Genomic DNA, 20,024 nt, shown 5'->3' with positions numbered 1-20,024 from the left:
TGGAAAGGGAGCTGACATGGCGGCGGCGGAATTGGGGTGGTTGGAGACGTCAAGCTTGTATATAGGGTAGGGGTGATGGGTAGGGTAGACACAGCACACCGGTGAAAGTGGCAGAATTTCCAGGGGTGGGTTAGAAGATAGCTGGGGTACAAAACAAGTGATAGGGGTACATTGTCTAAAGGGTGGGTACAGGGCAGATGAACTAGGGGTATGTTTATTACCAAAGATGGTGGGGTAGACCAACAAAAGTCAAGAGAGTCTCATCGGGGCTACCCTAAGGGGTGGGTACCTCAATTGTAGACCCAGTGGTGGGGTGGAGAGCTCTTAGGACACTCTACAAAGAGGTGGGGGTGGGTGGTAGGTGTGGAGGTGTCTTGTGCCACGTTGAGGAATGGGAGGGGGTAGGGCGATGTGACATGGTGGAGATGTGGGGTAGGGGGTAGTGCGTGGAGGGTACTGGGGACTCTGTACGAATAAAATGTTGGCGTTTGTTTTGTATCTATGGGTACTCGCAGGGACGTCAGGGGGGTAGGGGTGGGGATAGGGCGTAACGAGAAACCTTCAAGGGTGGGTCCTTTCTTTTTAACAGATTGCGGTGTAGATCTAAAAGTGATTTAAACGTTGCTCATAAAGTTATAAATCAGCTATAATGTTTTCTTTCTGAACCTATTGTAGTTGTTTTGGTTTTATAAGTTATTTATGGACAGCTAATACCTGCTGGTACTCAATCTAAAAATGATTTCAACACCTTTAAAATCGGGATTGCCTTTCGTGTGTAGTGCGGTCAGCAACTGTATATCACTTTTACATTTCTTTGACTAAATCATAAAAATATTTTTGATATTGGGGTGGCCAATGGTAAAATTTCAAATTAACCGACATAATTTCAAGGATGTTTTCTGGATATTATTCCAATTTGAGTCGCTACCCTTCTGTGCTATGCGGGCAAGCAGCGTGCTACTGCGAAAGATCAGCATCAGGTTCAGACATGGCCGATGCAATCAAGGTGAAGACAAGTAACATGCTGATGTATGCTGGTGATGAAACAGCGCCACACAATGATGCGATGAGATTGTCTTTGAAACGAGAAAGGGTTGGGAATCCCGCGAACATTGGGCACTCAGAGGAGCGATCATGAAGAACGGATAGGTTGGGTTGGGTTGATGGCGTCTCGTAGATTGCGAGTCTTTCTGCAGCAAGAGGTTTCGGTCATAAATTCAAGAAGAATAAGGCTGGTGTGTGCGAAACAGTGGTTAAGATTTAATCCAGCGAGAACGTGTTTATACCTGAATGTTATGTCCGCCGTAGTCAGAAAGCTGAAGTGAAGTGTTGGGGCTAGGAGAAAGAACATACAGTGACCTTGTCTCGTACTAGGAGAAAGAACATACAGTGACCTTGTCTCGTACTAGGAGAAAGAACATACAGTGACCTTGTCTCGTACTAGGAGAAAGAACATACAGTGACCTTGTCTCGTACTAGGAGAAAGAACATACAGTGACCTTGTCTCGTACTAGGAGAAAGAACATACAGTGACCTTGTCTCGTACTAGGAGAAAGAACATACAGTGACCTTGTCTCGTACTAGGAGAAAGAACATACAGTGACCTTGTCTCGTACTAGGAGAAAGAACATACAGTGACCTTGTCTCGTACTAGGTAATGCAGCTGCTCCCCCATCTCAGCCTGTGGCTCCGCCGCAGGCCAAGCCTAGCCCGCCTGTAGCTTCACCACCATCGGCGCAAGGGAAGTCCAGCACTGTGGCGAAGCCGCTTGGACCCAATGTAGTTGTGGTGAGTGCTGGAAGGGAGGGAAAGGAGGGAGGGGGGGGGGGGGGTGGAGGGGCTGATAAGAGGGGGGAGGAGGGGAGAAAGAATGGGGAGGGGAGGGAAGAGAAGGGAGAGGGGAGGCAGGGACTGAAAGAGAAGGTCTAACTTGTTTTGCAGTCGACGCTGTCAAGTTTGAAAGACCTTCCAGCACATTTCAGAAGGCCGAAGCTGACGCAGGAGGAGCAGGAAATAATTAATGTGAGTGCTGAGATGGTTCTATCTATGCCCTCCTCGTGCCTTCCGCCTGACATGTCTCTAGCTCGGGGGTGCCTTCGATCCTCCGAAACCGAAGCCAAAGAAGTGAGAGCAGGGAACAAACGACATGGGAATAAGAATGTCGATGTCTTGAACATGAGTTGATCGTCCTCTGATTGCATTGCGATGTATTATTTTCTTTTGACGGGAGCAGGATGAAATAAATGCTTTCATGTAAGCCTATGACGTAATTACCTCAGCCTAGGAAATTCTTACACCATCGTGTGCGCTAGACGTTTCACACCATCGTGTGTGCTAGACGTTTCATTGTTCTACAGAATCAAATATACAGAATCGTTGCTTGTCTCCTGTGCAGACATCTATTCCGAAAAACTCATTGCCGACATGCAATGTTGGGTCATGGGGTGCCGACGGCCACAATACGCGCGTAATGCTCGATGGTGATGGAGGCAAGAAGTGCCGGCAGAGGTGGGAAGAGGTGTCCATGTTGGAAAAAACGATTGGCATAATCCTGTGATGATGACATCAGCTATGGCAGATAACGTGTGAGAACGTTACTTGGATCCTGAGAGAGTAAGGGGTAGACAACATGTCGACCTGCGGAGTTACATCAAGGTGGTTTCGGAAAGGAAGGAGAGGCACGGAGGAAGAACGGGGCAAAGGATCAGAGGAAGGAAGAAATAAAAAGGTGTAAGGAGGACAGGAAGGAAGAAGAGTGGGCAGTAAGCATTGAATCTCGCCACGTCATCGCAAGTTGAGATCAGATCTGAAGCACAACTACCTGTTTGCCTCCTTCTTGTGCTTGAATGAGCAGCACATCCTCACTGGAGTACGCGAACAGGCTCTTTACCTGATTTGACATAACTTCACCTCACTTCATCTCCTCCACAGCCACGGGAAGTCAACCTGGTACTGTCCAAGAGTATTCTTTCCGCTCGAGCTCTTGTGCTTTGACAGAGAAAACCCGAACAGGGCCTTGGCAACCTGAACTTCGAGTGAGGAGGGCAGGCAAGAGATAAGGGTTTGTTCAAGTTTGACCTCCTTGTACTCTTGGATCTGAGCTTTCGCTTGCTCGCTGACACGATCATTCAGCGACTACTCGATCCATCTTTGGTTGTCACCTGAGCCTCTGGATGTACTTGTCTTTCTCCGCAATCATCTTGTTCAGTTCTGCTATCTTAAGACCTGGACCTCCTGTCACAATCAACGTTGCCTTCACCCGCTGAACTTACCGGCTTCCAGCGATCCATACCCATCCGATTTCTCACCATCGCTGTCCTCATCATCCCCTCCGCCCTTACTGGCCTGCACTCCTTGTGAGGACTTGAACCGGGCAGCACAGATTCACCTTAGCAAAAAGTTCCTCTGCTTCCTGACGAGCCTTCTCAGCCTGCCAGCCGTTGAGTTCCGTGGTAGTAGAGCATGAGGACAGGACCTGGCTCAACTTTGACCGAAGGCCCGCACAGGAGGGGCATGGCACGTGAGCTCCCGGTCGGACAACCTGGCAGGAGGCAACGAGGGTCAGAGAGTGCAAGGAAAGGAGATCAACCGGGTCATCACCTTGGATTTCATGGGATTGAATTCTCCTCGCGCTAGCCTGTGCTCCAACTTTCCAAGCTCCTACACCGCGGTCATAACTGCTGTGAGAAGAAACTTCGACTTACAGTCACGTTTCTGTCGAGCTCCTCATTCAAGAGCCTGTTGTCCTCCAACGCCGCCTTTAACTGACAGCACCAACACGTCAGCACGTTGCAGGAGGTCTCTAGTCATTTTCACCTTGTCCGAATCATTCGGTGCTCCACTGAGATTATGCTTCCGGAAGGAATCTGCACGCGATCAGCTGCCAACCGACCGTGGTCTTGCCTGTACCCAGTCGCTGCTTGTGGCATGACAGCTGCGCGTCTCTGTCCCTGAGCATGTCACGAAGTTCGTTGATCTGGTCCTGTAGCTCCTGCACTTGCGGGTCTGCGCTGGCTGTTGAGGAGGATAAAGAGTTAGCGGCACGACAAGGCATCTAGTTGGATCAGACCCAGTGAACGACGCAGACTCTGCATCTCATGCAGGAGATTTGTTCTTTCAGCTTCAAGGATGCCGATTCTAATTTGTTTCTCATCCACTTCATCTGAAAGCGGTGTTAGACAAGGGCCTGCCAGCTCCAAGATCCCGACCGCTCTTGTGCAGCATAGCCTTCAACTTCCTGATCTCTAGAAGAGCGTTGTGCTGTATAAACATTCAGATTGCATTCAGATTGGTGGGAGGGATGGCTAAGGGAAGGGATAGAGGATGGAAGGAAAGAATGCTGCAAAACACCTTCTCTAATTCTTCTGAGCGAACTTTCTCAGACAGACGGTCAATTTCAGCTTGCAGTGACGAGATCTTATCCCTCATCTTAGTTTCCAGCTTCACAGCACCTGCGTCAGAGTGAGCCCAAGGACAGATACCGCAGCTGAGAAGAACCAGGAGACTTTGAGAAAGAGAAGCTCTGCACAAACAAGTCAGGAAGTCCCCATGAGAGCATCGAACGAGAGGAGCGAGGTTCAAACCTTGGGCGAGTCTGAAATCGACAGGTCTTGCCATCAGAGTCAGTACAAAGTTCCATCAGGGTTGTGGCTGGCGTACCTGGACACTGCATGGCCGTAACTCGCTTACCCACCGGAGTGAGGGTAGAGTTGCTGGAGTTGGGTGAATCCATCCTGTACAAGATTTCAGGAACTTTGTGAGCAACGGAAAGGGCGATGTCAAAATGTAAAGTATTAGTATAGTAGTATAGTAGTACAGTAGTATATTGTCATGATCTGACATGATGGCGAGGCATAGAAGCCACAAAAACAGATGAAATGAAGGAGGTTGGAGAAGACGCAGAGAATCTTTTCAATGCTTGGAGCCAAGCATGCAAAAGAGAAGTTCATATTTCGAGCTGAGGTATGTAGCGATGTGGTCAAGATAGATCGCAAATGACGAATAGAAAGTAAATGGTGTTGAGATACAAGATGGTAGAAGTCGGATAGGGAGAAATGCAGGACGAGGACGAGGATCATCGATCTAAACGTCAGCATCGATCCAGCTTGGGATCGGGAGCATGAGCATGAGCATGAGCAGTGTCCGAGTCAAAATAGGAGCAGGACCAGGAACAAGAACAGGATCAGGATCAGGATCAGGATCAGGATCAGGATCAGAAGCAGGATCAGGATCAGAAGCAGGAGCATGCGGGAGGGAGGAGGAGGCGGGGAAGGAGGAGGGCGGCATTTCGAACATAATAATAAAAATGCTTTTCGAAAAATCGCGAGGCCTGAGACGAGGAAATAGTTTACTCAACTTATATACCTAAAATATTTCAATTACCCCAAGTTGTGGGGACCACTAATTGAATTAGCCCCGAGAAATTAAGTGATTAATATTCGGTAGTAAATGCTACCTCGGCTATTTACTTTACCTACCCCTCTCCGTTGAGTGAAAAGAATTCAGATCAAATACATTTGCGATGGAACATGGAGACCCGAGGAGCGAGCAGGGTAGAAGGAGGGAGGGGAGGGGAAGGGAGTTATTGGGATAAGACAGAAGGAAGAGACACAATCATTTCTCTGAACCTCTTCGTTTGTTGTAGTTGTACTCATCTCAATCTTTCTTCAAGACTTTGTCAAAACAAGTGTCTTTGTCCTAGTCGATTTCTTTAATTCTTTTGCTCTGTAAGTCTTCTCTTGCATTGTCTTTGTGTGTCCTTGGAGCAGATCAACTTCTTCACTTTCGTTTTTACCTTGTGAGTTATGGGCGAGATCGTTTGAGTGCACCAAGAGTCGTTGACGCCTTTAGGAGTGGTCAAAACACCTTCCCGAATGCACTGGTCAAGACTCAGCAAAAATGCGGTCTTGTTTCAAAACAAAACCACCAAAATTTTATTTCATGTCCTCGATCAATTGTTGAATGTTTGACTTGTTGTGATCGTGCTGCCTCATCTTATCGTGTTGTGATGCCCTTGCCAATCGCCTGCTTTCAAAACTCTAACCAGATACTACAGGAAGTGAAATACTTCAGAGGAAGTTTGCCACGCTGTGTGTGTTTACAAACTACAGGAGGAGAGGAGCGAAGAAAGAAGCAGAGGAGGGCAGGAGAGAGAGAGAGAGAGAGTACTACAAGGAGGAAGGAAAGTTGGGGGCAGGGAGGAGGTGAGAAAGGAGGCAGGCAATATGGGGGTGTTTGGCAAGTGTCTCCGCGTGACAGGAGAATCCTTGAGCACGTTTCTCTTCTTGACATCAGTTGCGCTCCTGGTAAGTCCCGATGAACCCGGCTCCTCCTCTGCTCCATCACTGAGATTCTTTTGCGCTCTCCTCTTCTCCCTTCCTTACCATTCTCCAGACCTTTGGAATTTTCCTGTACATCAAGTGGGAGTCCGATGAGACAACGTCGTCGCATCCCATCCCAGGATACGTGAGTTGCAGACTCATGCCAGAGCACGCCTGGTCCCTCCTGACCATCCTCCTCCAGATCTACCTGATCATGAGCGTGGGAGGATCTGCTTCGCTAGGCAATCTGGTCGGGTACATGGGAGCATGTTCTAGGAGCTCGCTGGTGCTCTCCTGCTCCGTCTGGTTTCTATTCGTCGTCGTCCTCTGCGAACTCTCTCTGTCTCTGGTCCTCCTTCTCAACCCGAGCTTGATCGATACAGTTGTCTGCCCGGAAGGTGAGGAGGAGGAGGAGGAGGAGGAGGAGGAGGAGGAGGAGAAATTTAGTTGAAAGTTGAGCAGGAGACGAAGCATGCATCAACAAGCTCGACAACATGTTCAAAGATCCTTCCTCCCATGCTGGTATCCCCACCATACCTCGTCTTCTTGCCATCATTCCTTCGCAGGCATCGTCGTCGCCTGTGTCTGCGGTTGTCAGCTCTTCGCACTCATCATCCTCGGGTTACTGCAGCGCGACATCCGGTCCTCTCTCCTCCCCTCTTCCCTTCCGCCCTCTCGTTCGTCCTCCCTCTTCTTCTTCCTATACGTCTTGCTCTCCCCTCCTTTCCCTTGTTCTGCTCTGTCTTCTCTCTACATCGCTGCTCAACCTCATGCTGTATGCCCGTCAGAAGAAGCAACCAGGAGTCGGACGCAGACGGTGACACCACACAGGAGACGCTTCTTCTTTCGTTGACGCTTGCGCAGCTCTGGCATGGGAGCGAGGAGGCATGAGGAGGACATTGCTGGAGGAGTACAACTGGGAGCAGAGACGCGCAGAGTTCGAAGAGCGCAGGTGAATCAAATGAACTTCCCGCTCCCGCTCCCACCTCTCCTCCTTCCCACACTGCTTCACTTTCTCCTCCCAGTCTCCTCTCCCTGCTCAACTTCTGCCCTTTACCCCCTTACCCTCCCTTCCTCCTCTTAGTCGTCCTTACTTCCCCTCAGCCGCAAGCGAGCTCAGAGGGCGCTCGAGAGTCGCTCCGTCCTCTCCGACGTGGCAAGGCAGGCGCTCTCAGCGCATCGAGCTCAGCCGTCGGAGAGCTGGGACAGCCCGTAGGATGCGAGCGACTTGTACAAGTAGGAAGAAACATACAGCTCTATGATGAACCCTCCTCCCTCCTCCCTCCTCCCTCCTCCCTCCTCCCTCCTCCCTCCTCCCTCCTCCCTCCTCCCTCCCCTCCTTCCAGTTCACGCTGCCACGTCACCCTCTCCCCCCCTTTCCTTCCCTTCCGCATGCTCTTAAAGAGCTTCAGCTCGTGACGTGTCGACCCGCATCCTCCGCAGCTTCGCCTCCCTATTAGCGCGAGTGAGATGCGCAATCAAGTAAGCGGGGAAGGAGGGGAGGAGAGGAGGGGAGGGGACAGCGATCAGTAAGGAGAGGAGGAGCTTACAAATCCGGGTCTTCCTCCTCGACCCAATTCTCCTTCACCACCAGCTGCGGCAGGCGATTCTCCTTCCTCCTCTTCCCCTCAGCTGATCAGGTCGTCAGCTCCCACCCGCCTAACATTCTCAGCCACCTCGAACTTCCCACATGAGGCGATAAGTCCTCTCGAGGTTGCGGACAGCTCGGACCTGGAGGAAAATGAGTGGAGCAGGAGCAGGAGGAGCAGGAGCAGGAGCAGGAGGAGCAGGAGCAGGAGCAGGAGCAGGAGCAGGAGCAGGAGCAGGAGCAGGAGCAGGACACATTGTGGGAAGAACAGGAGTAGGGCTACTGACCGTGTCAAAGAGAGGAGAAGTAAATCTTTCTTCCTCCAGCTTCTTCCTGATCTTCTTGAGATTCCCCTTCTGAATCATCTGCTCCAGCAGCTGCTCGCAGTCAGGGTCAACTCTATGCGCATGCAAGGGAGGAGCAGATACCTCCTGCAGGTCCTCCATCGACCTGGCGATGGTAGAGGAGCAGTTGATTGCAAGGAGCAGACTCGCTCCCACTCTTGCGGCCATCTTCTCCTCTGGCAGCCTACATAAGGATAGTGAGAAGGAGGGAAGGAGCAGCAGCAGCAGCAGCACGTGGCGAGAGGGAGCGCTCCCCACAGAGTGTCCATGGCTGTGCTATGAGCATTGTAGGAAGGAGAGTCGACGAAAATGTCAGCAAGGGCCTTGAAGCCGATGTGATCGTCAGACTTGAAGAACTTGGTCGTCACCAGCCGCGCCTCCTCCATCCCCTCCTCCTCCTTGAACATCTGACGGATACGGTTCGCCTTAGCTGGGGGGTACTGCTGCAGCCAAAGATGCGCTCCTCGATGCCGGCGCAGAAGGAGGAGGAAGAGCCGCCATAGCCTCGGCTCCAGCTTCTCCAGGTTGTTGAAGTTGGCGAGGAGGAACGAGTCAGCGGGTAGCCCGATGCTCTTCCTCGCCTCCCTCCTGGCCTGCCTGCTGGCGTTGACGTAGGACGCGAGTTGGGCGGAGCTGGTGAGGTGGTACTGGTAGCGGTGACCGGAGATGAAGTAGCAGTTGGGGAAGAGAACGAGACTCTCCGTGAAGTCTCGATGAAACTCTGGGGGTGTCACAACCGCATCCCCGACGATGAAGTGGAGGGAAGGGATCCCGGAGCTGGCGACCCAGTTCTTGTAGTTAACCTGGACAGGGGCAGGCTGCATGGAGACTAGGAGGACCCGATGGCCCCCCGACCAGCCGTTGAGGTCGACGAGGACGTGAACTTCCTGCTCGTTGATCGTCTGCGCTGCCTGCTGCTCGGTCATGTGCCCGACGAAGATGAAGGAGGAGCAGGTGCTCGCGATCGCTTCCCTCCACGTGTGCTGGAGCCAGGAGCCCTCGTCTGCGTTGAGAGCATAGCAGAGAGGAACTACTTGCTGCCTCCTGTGCGCGCCGATCAGGAACAGCATCTCTCGTCCGATAGAGGAGCTGGTGAAGTGCGAGGTGATGTATCCCACCCGCAGGGATCCTGCTGGGTTCCTGCTGGGAAACGAGACGTGCTGGAACCCCTGCGGCATCATCGCCCTGGCTTGCAGGTGTGACTCTTGTCCAAGCTGCGAGCGAGAGGTGAGAAGCAAAGTCAAGAGAAGGGAGGGGAGGAAGCGGGGAGCAAGAGGGTTGGAAAACGGCATACCATGACAGACAAGGCAAGAGGAGGAAGAGGAAGAGAGGGGAGCCGCCGGGAGGGCGGGAGGTGGAGGGAGGAAGAGGAAAGAGGTCTCCGAGCAACCTGTTTGCAGATGGCAAGGGCGGCTGCCGGAGAGAGAGGGTAGAGAGTAGACTGGATCGGTCCGAGAATAATCTTCTCTCCTCTTGAAGCCTGCCGACCGCGCCGTCAGTTCGGGGTCAGAGCAGTGCGACAAGGTTGGGGAGAAGTAAGAGGACAGCAAGGCTGAAGATGGAGGAAGAGGGTAGACCTGTTGTAGGATCAATGCTTCTAGCTGTTGGAAGTTCCTTTCCCAGTTATCAAAGACGCATCCCTTGACCTGTCTTTCCGTCAGCCTCAGCCTCTCTCTCGCCTCTTCCTTCCTGCGCGTCGACTAGCTTGGTGAAGACAGTACCATCCTGAGGCTTCAGCTCCATGGCATGCTGGAGCATGCGAACAGCCTGACGGTGGTAGAGGAGCTCGATACTCACCTCCGCCGCTGCCACCAGCATGTCAACATCGTGCGGTGTGTGGTTGAGCTGCTGCATGTAGCGCTTCATGGAGCAGTCGAGCCGGAAGTACTTGTCGTAGAGCTTCCGCTTGTACTTGGTCTGGTGCTGCTGAGCCTCGCTTCCTCCTCCTCCTCCTCCTCCTCCTCCTCCTCCTCCTTCTCCCACACTCAAATCGATAGTCGGAGTTATCGTTGGGAACGACTCGGGCCTCGTCTTCAGCGCCACCAGGCTCTCCACGATCTCGGTGCTTCTATGCAACCTTGCCGCGGTCATTAGGCATCGCATAGCCATATGCTGGTCACCGCTTCCTGCGAAGACCCTCCCCATTTCGTACCATACGAAACTTTCCGGGGGAGAAAGCAGAATGGACGACGCGAACAGCTTGATGGCAGACTTGAGGTTGCCCAGCCCTTTCTCCACCATCGCTTCTCCACAAAGGCGATCAAAGTCTTCATTCCTTACTTGCCTCCCTGCCCTCCCATTGACAAGGAGCATCAGAACGAGAGAAGAAATCAACAGAGTCCGAGGCATCTCGATGCTATGTAAGTTGGTGGATCAAACAGAAATCATGAGCATTGAAGCAAGATCCTTCATGTCCAACAGTCTCCGAGAGTTCAGAATCATCTCATGAAGTTTGTTTCGCCTGTCCTCTTCTCCCCTCCCTCTGCTCCTCTACCTCCTCTCTTTGCTTGTCAACTGCATTCCCTTCGTCAGTCGGATAGAACAAAAAAATTCTGTAAAACTCATATCTTTTTTTCTGTTAGGCCCCTTTCTAGTAGTATCTAGTTGAGCGGGTTTGCTGGTTTCCGTTGCCAGTCGGAGGGGAGCAGGAGGAGGAGGAGGAGGAGGAGGAGGAAGAGGAGGAGGAGGGAGCATGAGCTGGTGAGAGGAGGAGAAGAGAGAGGGATGGAGGGAGGAGAGGGGGCTCTTAGATAGCGAGGACTTCCTGTAAACTTCGTCTCGGCAGAGCCATTGAAGCTATGCGGCAATGCTGCTCCTCCCCTGGTGGTGGTCAGATCGTTTGGTTGATGTCAGAAGGCGACATGTTGAAAGAGAGACCCTCTCCTATGATTCATCAGTGAGTGACCTACAGCAACTAGCACAGCAACCCGATCAACACTGATGAGCGCGGCTGAGGACGGGCCAGACATGTTGGAGGTCCGAGGGCGTCCAGGGGAGGAGGGGCAAGTGTTCAGGAGGCCCAGGAGCACTCTGGGGACGAAGACAGCATCGATGCCGTGGGAAGGACCGTGGATAGAGATCGAGCGAGGGAGCAGCAAAAAGGTCATCCGCAACAAGATTTACACTTCCCCTGCTGGCTACGTCAGGAGGGAGTACTCCAACTACAAAGCCCTCCACGGGTTGACGACCCAGTTTTCCTCCAGCTCGCTCTCACCTTCTGTCTCTTCTCACAGCATGATCAGCATGCAAGAAGAGCTGAGGGCGGGGGAGGGAGCATCGAGGAGGGCGAGGAGCCGACCAGGAACCAGCGTAGGAAAGCTTCCTCGCCCTGATTCATCTCCTGCAACTATCTTGAACGATCTCTCAGCTCAGGTCAGCAGAAACTTCGTGAGGCCCAAGTCTAGCCTTGGAACCTATTCGCTGGGTTATCGAGCTCACACTCCAGCATGGAGGGAGAAGCCGCCGCCTGCTCGCACGCCCCTGCGGCCTGTCACAGCGATGCCCTTGTCAAAGCAGAAGCAGCTGGAGGAGAAGGTGAAGACGGAGATGTACGGAGATCTAGTGCAATCGAAGGTGGAGGAGGACGCAGCCTCGACAAGAGAGAAGACGCTTCTGGCAAGTCCTCATGGCAGAAAGGACGAGGAGCTCAAGCCTCCGAAGCCTCTGCTTCGAGACAAGTCCCTCACCTTCTCTGACAGCACCTTGTCAGCCAAGGATGTGCCTGAGGACGAGTCGATGTCCGGTCAGAGCTTCAAGGAGAGGAAGGGGATGACTCCCGCGCGCAAGAGATTGACTAACGTCATGGGAGCTGAGGGGTTCAGTAGAGTCTGGACGTCAGACAAGTCGCTGGAGGACATTGACCCGTCGCTCTACTTCAAGATGCGAATGAAGATGAGGGGCTTGAAGGAAAGGACCTCTATGAAGGTGCTCGATACCCAACAATGGATCGGTCTCCTTCTGTACGCGGAAGGCAAGAATGAAAGAATCCCGTTGAACAAGAATGCAGAACGATGGATCAGTGGGTTGGACACGTTCTTGGACAAGGTTAGGAGTTGTGAGTGGTGCGCCTCCTTTCCTTGACACTTGTTTGATGTAGAGAGCAAGGTTGCGCATCTACGAACAGCAGCTTGCAAGAGCTGATGCTGACTTGAGAGATGCCATGCTGGAAGTGAATAGAATTGAGAGTCTGCTCAAGATAGAGCAAGGGTCCAAGAAGAAGGTAGAGAAATGAAGTTTGATGTTTCAGTGTTTTCTGAGTTGTTGCTTGCAGAATCTTGAAGATGAACTCACCATAGCAATGGACAGCAAGGATGAACTGTTGAACGAGAGAAGGAGGCTTCAGATGCTCGTCAACACATTCACCATCGGAGCGGAAGAGCTCCAAGACCTGACAGCTGAAGAAGACTTTTATACTGGCGATCCCAACAAATGGTCGGACATTCTCAGGACCTACAGAGAATCCGATGAGAATCTTATCAAGCTCAAAGAAGGCTTGAACGAGAGCAAGAGCGGTTGGTTCGAGCTGAACGCAGACATTGACATCGACAAGTACCCCATCTACTCCTCGGCTCCCCTCTCACCATCCGCTCATGAGATTGCTAATAACTCAACCAACAATTTGAAGAATCAGAAAAAGACAGTGCCTACATATGAACGACGAACGTCGAGGAGACGATCATTGATAACCATGCAAAGTTTGTCGTCAATGAAGGAGAAAGGCTCGCAGAGGAAGATGAGCGTCGCCAAGAGCAAGGTACAGAAAGCAAAGTCAGTAGAACAAGGCAAGGGGGAGGCAGACGAGCCTGTGGTGGTTCAAGAAGAGCAGCAGCAGCAGGAGCGCAAAGGCGACGATGATTCGGATGAGGAGAATATTGATGAGCAGGTGAAGAACCTGTTAAGTTCGATGCAGCAGGAGAATTCAGCTGCTCTCAATCAAGCTCTGATGCGACTCAAGTATCCCGTGCAGACTGGGACGATGCGAACGTGGCGAGAGTATGCGGATGACTTGAGGAGGGTCAAGAAGTCGTACTTGACCATCTACGAGAGGATCTGCGAGCACTTCAAAGTCCCTGCCACCGGCCTCGTCGCCATCCGCAGGTTCCTCAACGACCCTCTCTGCTCCAAGATCAGCGTGGCAGGAGAGAACTACAACAACTTCCACCTGACCGCCCTCGACGGCATGATGCGCGGAGTCGACCTGACGGGCGGAAACGCCGTTATCCCTCCGGTCCTCTCCTTCAAGAAGTCAATGGACCTGATGGGCTTGAGGTCGTTTGACTGCTCTAACAACAACCTCCGGGCCGAGGGCATGTCCATCCTCGTTGACATGTTGACGTCCTGCGGCCTTGACGTCGAGTATCTCAACGTGTCCGCCAACAGGATAGGCAAGGAAGGGGCGCAGAAGATCGCCAAGTTCCTCTCGATCCCCAACTCCTCTATCCAAGAGCTTCACTGCGACATGAACGACATCGGAGACGTCGGAATGCGAGCGATCGCCCTTGTCCTGCCCAAGACTCAGCTCAAGGTGCTCTCAGTGCAGAAGAACAAGATCAGCAAGCTGGGAGCTGTCGCTCTCAGGAGGATGATTGCGTCAGAGTCCGTCTGCCTCCAAGACCTGGACGTCTCATGGAACGAGATCCTGACCGACGGGGCCTGCACCTTCGCTGAGGGCCTGGCGGACAACAAGTCACTGAGGAGGCTGAACCTCGAGTGGAGCGGGTTCGGGAGCGAGAAGGCGCTCAGCGCTCTGTTCCACGCGCTGAAGACATGCCCGCTGCAAGTGGTGGACCTCTCGAGCAATCAGATCGACTCCTACGGCTGCCTCGTTGTCTCTGCGGGCATTGAGAGCACCCAGGGGCTGAAGCAGCTCAAGCTCGACAACAACCCGCTGGCAAGGCAGGGCATCCGAGAGCTCCTGCGATGCTCCGCCAGGGCCAAGGAGAGGAGGAGCGTTGAGCGAGCCATCTCTCTGGAGAACTGCGACTTCGGCGAAGTTTCTTCCTGCGTCTTCGACCCCTTGGAGCCTGCTGGGAGCTATCGGCTTGACATGGGGAGGGCCAGCCACCGCAGAATCTTCGAGGTGCTCCTCGAGTTCAACGCGCAAGGACGAGGCAGGTTTGACAAGAGCTCAGCTACCCTCAAGCTGGATAGGAAGGGAGAAACGAGCAGCAAGACCTTCTCTCTCTCCTCCTCCAACCTCCTCGACTCGACAAGCCTGCCGCTTGAAGGTGCGACCTCTGACCTCCTGTCTTCCACATGCTCACCTCCTGCTCAGGTATCCTCGAGTTCGGCTTCGTGGAGAACGGGCTCCCGTCCCCGTGCGACCAGTACCTGAGGGAGGAGGCGATGAAAGCTCTCCTGGACCAGCTAAACCGACGAGACTTAAGCGCAGCGCTGAAGAAGAGGAGCATGCAGACAGCCGTGGGCTGCTTGTACCTGAAGCTCGAAGACTTCGAGGCCATGTTTGCTCGGATCAACGTCAATGACGTCGACTACCGCATGGACTTCGTGATGACCGTCTACCATCGAGTCATCGACCTCGACGACGCGACGAAGCTGTTGAGATACCTGTCAGATGCGGAGGCGAGGAACGTGGAAGCTCGGATAGGAAAAGACCACCTCCACTTCTCCTCCAGCAACCCGACGGGTCACTACCATCTCAACCTTGACAAGCCACCCCACAGGAATATGGCGTGTCGTCTGCTCAGCATGAGGTTTCAGATGCTGCCGGTAGAGGACAAGATCGTCAAGTACTACTCGAACCGCAAGGGCGGACAGCGAGAGGTGGCAAGGATCGGAGTTTGCTGGCGGAACTGCCGACTGTCCGGACTGCCCTTTGACATCGAGGCGGACTGGAATCTGCCGTTCAAGGGGATACTGGAGCTTGACTATGTGTGCTTGGACCGACCAGATGGGGAGGAGGCGATGAGCGATGAGGAGTTCGACGAGCTGGTGCTGAGGCGATGGGATGAAAAGTCTCAGTTTCTCAACCTGCAGATCTTGTCCAACGAAAGGAAGATCTCCCTCTTGAGAGAAGTCTCAAACACACACTACTTCTCCTGTAACTTCCTCCCCTTGCTGCTGTGATGCCGCTGACACTCGGGGCAGGTGCCCAGGTCTCGTCTCTGCTTGCTCGTCTCGCCCCGGTCAAGCAGCACAAGTGCCGCCTGCAGGTCATCTTCGCATGCTGGTCAAGGGTGGTGGACTATCATGGCCTGCCCAACGTTCTCAAGACTCTCACATCCTCTGAGAGGAAAGAAGTGGTGCGAGCCTTCGGCGTCGTCAACATCTTTGACGAGCTGCTTGCTGCCGACTACTATGACCTTGACCTCTCCGACGTCGGAGACCGGTTCGTCATGCAGGAGCTGGTCCATCTCAAGTGCAAGGAACCCTCGTCAGCGTTGGTGCGTGTTTGCTACGAGGGGAAGGAGTTCGAGGTGCCGGAGGAGTGGGCGGAGGGGGAGGTGCCGAGGAAGGGAAGGATTTCTTGCTTCTTCACCCGCACACAGGCTGTGCTGCAGAAGGTTTTCGAGCAAGGGGCAGTCGATCACACGCAGAAGAAGCCCGCTCCCTCCTCGCTCAGCTCGTACTCGTTGGACTTCCTCGAGGACTTCTACGAGGGGGGCATCTGTTCTCCTGTGGACGACTTGTGGTTCTTCCCCTTGCTTGCTCGCCGAGTCTTCCTCAAGCTCGTCGAAGTGGTTGACAGCCCCGACCGATTCGTGCAGACGATTTTCAAGGGTCAGTACCAGCTGGCGAGCAAAGAGCTCGAGACGAGGATGCGCGTGTTTGGCGTCAGTTTCAACCAGGACGAGGTTCTGACGCTCAAGTCGCTGATTGAGGACGAAGAGCAGAACATCTCTCCTCAGCTGTTCGCCTCCTTCTGGCAGGAGCACGATGCAAAACTGAGGCACGCTGGGCGGAGGGAGAAGGGGGAGGAGGAGATCTAGATAGCCTTTCAATCAAGTGTCTTTCCCTTGGGTCGACCCTTCATGCTCTTGAGTTTCGCTTCTTCTCGTTTCTTCTCCAGCGCATCGTGCTGCCTCTCCACATAATCTGCATGAGATCAGACGCCTCAACTCTCACCGTCAAGAAAGTTTTCTGACACCTCGAAACTCCCGGAAGGAGATGGTACCACTCTTGTCTGCTGTATCCTTGAAGAGCATCTTGATCTCATCTTGGCTGAAACTCTTCCCGTAACCTGCTCACTGTCATCTCTCCTCCTCCTCTGCAGCTTCGCTCACGCATGAACATCAGCTGTACCGCTTCATCCATCGCCACCTTACAGTCCCCATTCTTGTCGTTCCTGTCGCATCGTCAGACTGTGCACGCAGGTACGCCACCCTGCTGACATCATGAAGTCCTGCCGCAGAGGTTACTTGCAGCTGAAAACAGCAGGAGCTTGTCCTGACCGCAAGCGTGTAGAGCTTGCGCGGCTCTATCCCAGCGGCATCCATTCTGACCCTTCTGTACATGATGGAGAACGCTTGATAGCTGCAGTGAAGGTTACATGTGCATAACATCATCGTCACCGACTTCAACGATTTCGACATGTTCTCATCAACTTCCCATATCATGTCCTGCGAGAGATGGAAAAGAGAGTCATAAGGCAGCAGGACGTGAGAAAGAGCAAACCAATCCAAGGGGAGGGCAGGGGCAAGGATGGAGACGAGGAAGAGGACGAGGACGAGGACGAGGACGAGGACGAGGACGAGGACGAGGACGAGGACGAGGACGAGGACGAGGACGAGGAGAGGGAGAGGAGAAGGATACCTCTAGCTCTCCCTTAGCAGGCTCATAGTTTAAAGTCGCCATCACCGCTCTCAGGTCTGCTACATCGATGAACCTGAAGGCAGTGAACTCTTTGATTTCCCTTCCTCTCACGCCTCAGGTCCTCGTTACCCGTCTCCATTCCTGTCCAGGCGCTCAAACACCTGCCATGATCGTCAGGACAGCGCACAGGTAGGAGGAGCTTACGCGACGGAGCCTGTCCTCCTCTCCCTTGCTCTGTGGGAGATGTCAACAGTCCGAGGATACAGAGGATACGCTTACAAGCTCGATCAGCCCTTGCTCCAACTGCTTCCACATCCTGCTGACCCAACACTGTGATACGCGATGTTAGTCGACGAGTGACTTCAACGTCTCTCCCTTCCTCTCCCCTTCCACCCTTTTCCCCCTCCCTTCCTCTCCCCTTCCCTCCCCTTCCTTCCTCCCTCCTCTCCCTCCTCCTCCCTCGCTGCGCTCTCCCCCGTTCCGATCAACGCCCGACAACCTTTTTTCCAGTCAAATTTTTGACTAGCCGTTGAACCATGCAGGGCAGGGCGGGGAAGAGATGGGGAGAACGATGGGGGAAGGTGCGGCTGCTCGCGCGCTGGCTGATCTGACGAGATGGCAAGTACAAGTTCGACGAGGAGGAGGCGGACATGGTGGAGAAGTACAACATCAAAGTCAAGGTGAAGGAACAGCCATGGCACCACTGACCTGGCCGGGTAACGATGGCGCAGGACAAGGTGAAGGAAATGATAAGCAACAACTACTGGAACTCACTAGGAGAAATCTTCAAGAAGAAGAGGAGGGTGAGCTTTCCTCCTCGTCCCTCGTCCCTCCTCCTCCCCCTTTCCTCCCTTCTCTTCTCCTCTCTCCCTTCGCCCTTCCTGCACTGCCCCCTCCATTTCTTCTTCTCCTCAACTTCGCCTTTCATCCTCTTCATCCTCTTCTACACTGCATGGAGAGTTTCTCTGCCTCACTTCCTGCCTGTTGAGCTCCTTCCGCGGGTTGACATGCTGCCCTCTTCTCTTGTCTTTGAGCAGGGAAACTCAACCCTGCCAGCCTCCTATGACCTTGAGACAAGCAACTGGACGCAGGTGAGAGGTGGGGGAGGGAGCCGAGATGATGGAGATGCGATGGTGATGAAGACGATGATGACATCCCTGCTGTAGCTCATGTGCAATGGCGGTTGTGTATGTTCCCGTTATTGAGGATGATGTGGAAGAGGAGGACAAAGATGAGGAGGAGGAGGAGGAGGATTACGATGGTAATGATGGTCTACAGACGATCTTCGACTACATCACGGCAGCCTTTCATCACGTTGGTAAGAGCGTCAACTTAGGTCAACACTGGCTGATAATGTCCTAGATGAGAACGTGAATTTCAATCTGCCCGAGACTGTCAGTGACACGCAGGCTTGTCAACAAGATGCTGACGATAACTTGAAAGGTTGTCATCCGACAAAGAAGAGCTCTCGCTATCTTGAGCGCAGAGGAGGGGCAGTCTTTCCAGCGGGTATCCTCCCCTCCTCCTCCTCTTCCTCCTCATCTTCTACCTCCTCCTCCTCTTCCACCACCACCACCACCTCCTCTTCCTCTTCCTCTTCCTCGTCCTCCTCCTCCTCCTCCTCCTACTACTACTACTCCTACTGCTGCTGCTGCTGCTGCTACTACTACTACTACTACTACTCTCCGCTCCCTCCCCATCCTTCCCATCCTTCTCCTCCAACACTACCACCACCTTGTCCCATCGAAATACTTTTCTCCGCATTTCTTCTTCTCCTTCTCTTTTTCTCCTTCTCATTTTCCTTCCTTTTTCCTCACTTCCCTCTATCTCAATTACACCTCCTTTTCTCCTACCTTGTTCGACGGTTCCCTTCATCAGTTTTCTCCTCCTCCCCGCCTCTATCTTCTCTTCCCTCCCTCCACCTTCTCTGAACATCTTCTAGGTTGACAAGGCGTCTGAGCTCGAGCCCAACGCGCTGCTTGCTGTTGTCATGAATGGATACACCAGGAGAGCCCCGCTCATTCCCAATGCCGTCGTTGCCTATCTCGTACTTTGCTCCCTCCCTCCCTCCCTCCCTCCTCCCTCCCTCCCCTCCCCTCCCCTTCCTACATCCTCCCTCTCTCCCTCCCTCCCTCTCTCCCTCCCTCCCTCCCTCCCCTTCCTACATCCTCCCTCCCTCCCTCCCTCCCTCTCTCCCCTCCGTCCCCTCAGTCCCTCTTCTCCCTCCCTCCCTCCTCCTGCTCTGAATCACATCAGGTGGCTTCATCACGCGATGAGACTCGAGGATGGACGTCGAGCGTCGAGTATTTCACAGTGAGAGGACGAGGAAGGGGTGGAAAACAAGGCGGAAGAGAGGGAGGGAAAGGACAGGGGTCACATAATGAGAGGAGAGTGGAGAGAGTGGAGGATGGGAGGGGAGGGGAGGGGAGGGGAGGGAAGAGGACAACAGTTGAAGAGTAACGGGATGAGCAGGAGGAATCGCTACATTCTTATCTGTATGATAAACTGAGATATGAAGACCGACAAGTAAGACATACGAGGAAGAGTTAGGAGGAAGAGTTAGGAGGAGGAGGAGGAGGAGGAGGAGGAGGAGGAGAAGGGAGGAGGAGGAGGAGGAGGAAGCAGTGACCTCACCTTTCACTTTCGCTTAGGCGATCCTTCAAGTCTTCATTCCTCCCGCCAGCACTTTCAACGCTGTTGTTCGCGCCTGGTGGAGAAGGAAGGGAGGGTGAAGTCAGCTGGCTGATAGCTGGGCAGGTGGGCGCCGTACTCGGTGAAGTTGGAGCAGCGGGTGAACATCAATGTGAGTCTCCTTGCTAGATCGTTTGCAAGTGTCTTACCTTTCTCCTCCCCTTCCTCTTTCATCCTCTACCTCCTCGTCCTCTACCTCCTCGTCCTCTACCTCCTCGTCCTCTACCTCCTCGTCCTCTACCTCCTCGTCCTCTACCTCCTCGTCCCTCGTCCTCCTCCTCTACCTCTTCCTCTTCTCCTCCCCTCCCC

General features: G+C 53.4%; 7 protein-coding genes across 7 annotated transcripts in view; 3 read left to right on the top strand and 4 right to left on the bottom strand.

The window, feature by feature from the left end:
• Positions 1-943: 943 nt before the first annotated feature.
• Positions 944-2,261, bottom strand: GUITHDRAFT_149805 (hypothetical protein). The gene is made up of 4 exons (XM_005842411.1): positions 2,084-2,261; positions 1,942-2,022; positions 1,655-1,788; positions 944-1,006 (listed from the first exon to the last, which is right to left on the bottom strand). Exons 1-3 carry the CDS (start codon positions 2,146-2,148, stop codon positions 1,677-1,679), a joined length of 258 nt encoding a protein of 85 aa, XP_005842468.1. The 5' UTR covers positions 2,149-2,261; the 3' UTR covers positions 944-1,006; positions 1,655-1,676.
• A 539-nt stretch (positions 2,262-2,800) lies between these two features.
• On the bottom strand, positions 2,801-4,732 carry GUITHDRAFT_99263 (hypothetical protein; the record flags this gene model as incomplete). The annotated part of the gene is made up of 17 exons (XM_005842410.1): positions 2,801-2,890; positions 2,947-3,024; positions 3,079-3,115; positions 3,162-3,225; positions 3,273-3,345; positions 3,389-3,430; positions 3,476-3,541; positions 3,601-3,660; positions 3,705-3,764; positions 3,817-3,866; positions 3,910-4,014; positions 4,070-4,162; positions 4,209-4,260; positions 4,351-4,451; positions 4,498-4,522; positions 4,584-4,609; positions 4,660-4,732. The coding sequence occupies 17 exons, from the start codon at positions 4,730-4,732 to the stop codon at positions 2,801-2,803; spliced, it is 1,095 nt and encodes a 364-aa protein (XP_005842467.1).
• A 1,321-nt stretch (positions 4,733-6,053) lies between these two features.
• On the top strand, positions 6,054-7,585 carry GUITHDRAFT_149804 (hypothetical protein). Its single transcript, XM_005842409.1, has 8 exons — positions 6,054-6,305; positions 6,394-6,465; positions 6,523-6,718; positions 6,783-6,842; positions 6,887-6,962; positions 7,109-7,137; positions 7,185-7,272; positions 7,425-7,585. Exons 1-8 carry the CDS (start codon positions 6,225-6,227, stop codon positions 7,534-7,536), a joined length of 714 nt encoding a protein of 237 aa, XP_005842466.1. The 5' UTR covers positions 6,054-6,224; the 3' UTR covers positions 7,537-7,585.
• Positions 7,586-7,718: 133 nt separating this feature from the next.
• On the bottom strand, positions 7,719-10,493 carry GUITHDRAFT_99261 (hypothetical protein; the record flags this gene model as incomplete). Its single annotated transcript, XM_005842408.1, has 8 exons — positions 7,719-7,773; positions 7,871-7,952; positions 7,997-8,051; positions 8,196-8,285; positions 8,337-8,436; positions 8,487-9,466; positions 9,830-9,898; positions 9,954-10,493. 8 exons carry the CDS (start codon positions 10,491-10,493, stop codon positions 7,719-7,721), a joined length of 1,971 nt encoding a protein of 656 aa, XP_005842465.1.
• A 699-nt stretch (positions 10,494-11,192) lies between these two features.
• GUITHDRAFT_131671 (hypothetical protein) lies at positions 11,193-16,201 on the top strand (the record flags this gene model as incomplete). Its single annotated transcript, XM_005842407.1, has 5 exons — positions 11,193-12,296; positions 12,349-12,471; positions 12,523-14,479; positions 14,527-15,312; positions 15,360-16,201. The coding sequence occupies 5 exons, from the start codon at positions 11,193-11,195 to the stop codon at positions 16,199-16,201; spliced, it is 4,812 nt and encodes a 1,603-aa protein (XP_005842464.1).
• Positions 16,202-16,209: 8 nt separating this feature from the next.
• On the bottom strand, positions 16,210-17,339 carry GUITHDRAFT_99259 (hypothetical protein; the record flags this gene model as incomplete). The annotated part of the gene is made up of 9 exons (XM_005842406.1): positions 16,210-16,307; positions 16,360-16,452; positions 16,496-16,557; positions 16,604-16,614; positions 16,664-16,831; positions 17,025-17,097; positions 17,154-17,185; positions 17,229-17,258; positions 17,304-17,339. The coding sequence occupies 9 exons, from the start codon at positions 17,337-17,339 to the stop codon at positions 16,210-16,212; spliced, it is 603 nt and encodes a 200-aa protein (XP_005842463.1).
• A 221-nt stretch (positions 17,340-17,560) lies between these two features.
• Positions 17,561-20,024, top strand: part of GUITHDRAFT_131670 (hypothetical protein) — a gene marked incomplete at both ends in the record, with an annotated part of 8,776 nt that continues 6,312 nt past the window's right edge. Inside the window, 12 exons of the mRNA XM_005842405.1 lie at positions 17,561-17,605; positions 17,648-17,704; positions 17,756-17,827; positions 18,062-18,115; positions 18,303-18,342; positions 18,387-18,418; positions 18,468-18,533; positions 18,967-19,071; positions 19,281-19,337; positions 19,497-19,550; positions 19,676-19,734; positions 19,782-19,827. Of these exons, the coding sequence (XP_005842462.1) occupies positions 17,561-17,605; positions 17,648-17,704; positions 17,756-17,827; positions 18,062-18,115; positions 18,303-18,342; positions 18,387-18,418; positions 18,468-18,533; positions 18,967-19,071; positions 19,281-19,337; positions 19,497-19,550; positions 19,676-19,734; positions 19,782-19,827 (687 nt within the window). The remainder of the gene's footprint in view (positions 17,606-17,647; positions 17,705-17,755; positions 17,828-18,061; positions 18,116-18,302; positions 18,343-18,386; positions 18,419-18,467; positions 18,534-18,966; positions 19,072-19,280; positions 19,338-19,496; positions 19,551-19,675; positions 19,735-19,781; positions 19,828-20,024) is intronic.

This window comes from Guillardia theta (genome assembly GCF_000315625.1).
Source record: "Guillardia theta CCMP2712 unplaced genomic scaffold GUITHscaffold_1, whole genome shotgun sequence".
NCBI classification, from domain to species: domain Eukaryota; class Cryptophyceae; order Pyrenomonadales; family Geminigeraceae; genus Guillardia; species Guillardia theta.
This window is presented reverse-complemented; position numbering and strand designations above follow the sequence as displayed.

Excerpts from the sequence above, each read along its gene's own strand:
- GUITHDRAFT_149805 (XM_005842411.1), bottom strand. The coding sequence starts at position 2,148 with ATGTCGTTTGTTCCCTGCTCTCACTTCTTTGGCTTCGGTTTCGGAGGA. Across the intron at positions 2,023-2,083 it reads GGATCGAAGGCACCCCCGAG|ATTAATTATTTCCTGCTCCT; the intron begins CTAGAGACATGT and ends CTCAGCACTCAC. Across the intron at positions 1,789-1,941 it reads TTCAAACTTGACAGCGTCGA|CACAACTACATTGGGTCCAA; the intron begins CTGCAAAACAAG and ends TCCAGCACTCAC.
- GUITHDRAFT_149804 (XM_005842409.1), top strand. The coding sequence starts at position 6,225 with ATGGGGGTGTTTGGCAAGTGTCTCCGCGTGACAGGAGAATCCTTGAGC. Across the intron at positions 6,843-6,886 it reads AGATCCTTCCTCCCATGCTG|GCATCGTCGTCGCCTGTGTC; the intron begins GTATCCCCACCA and ends ATTCCTTCGCAG. Across the intron at positions 6,963-7,108 it reads TTACTGCAGCGCGACATCCG|AAGAAGCAACCAGGAGTCGG; the intron begins GTCCTCTCTCCT and ends TATGCCCGTCAG.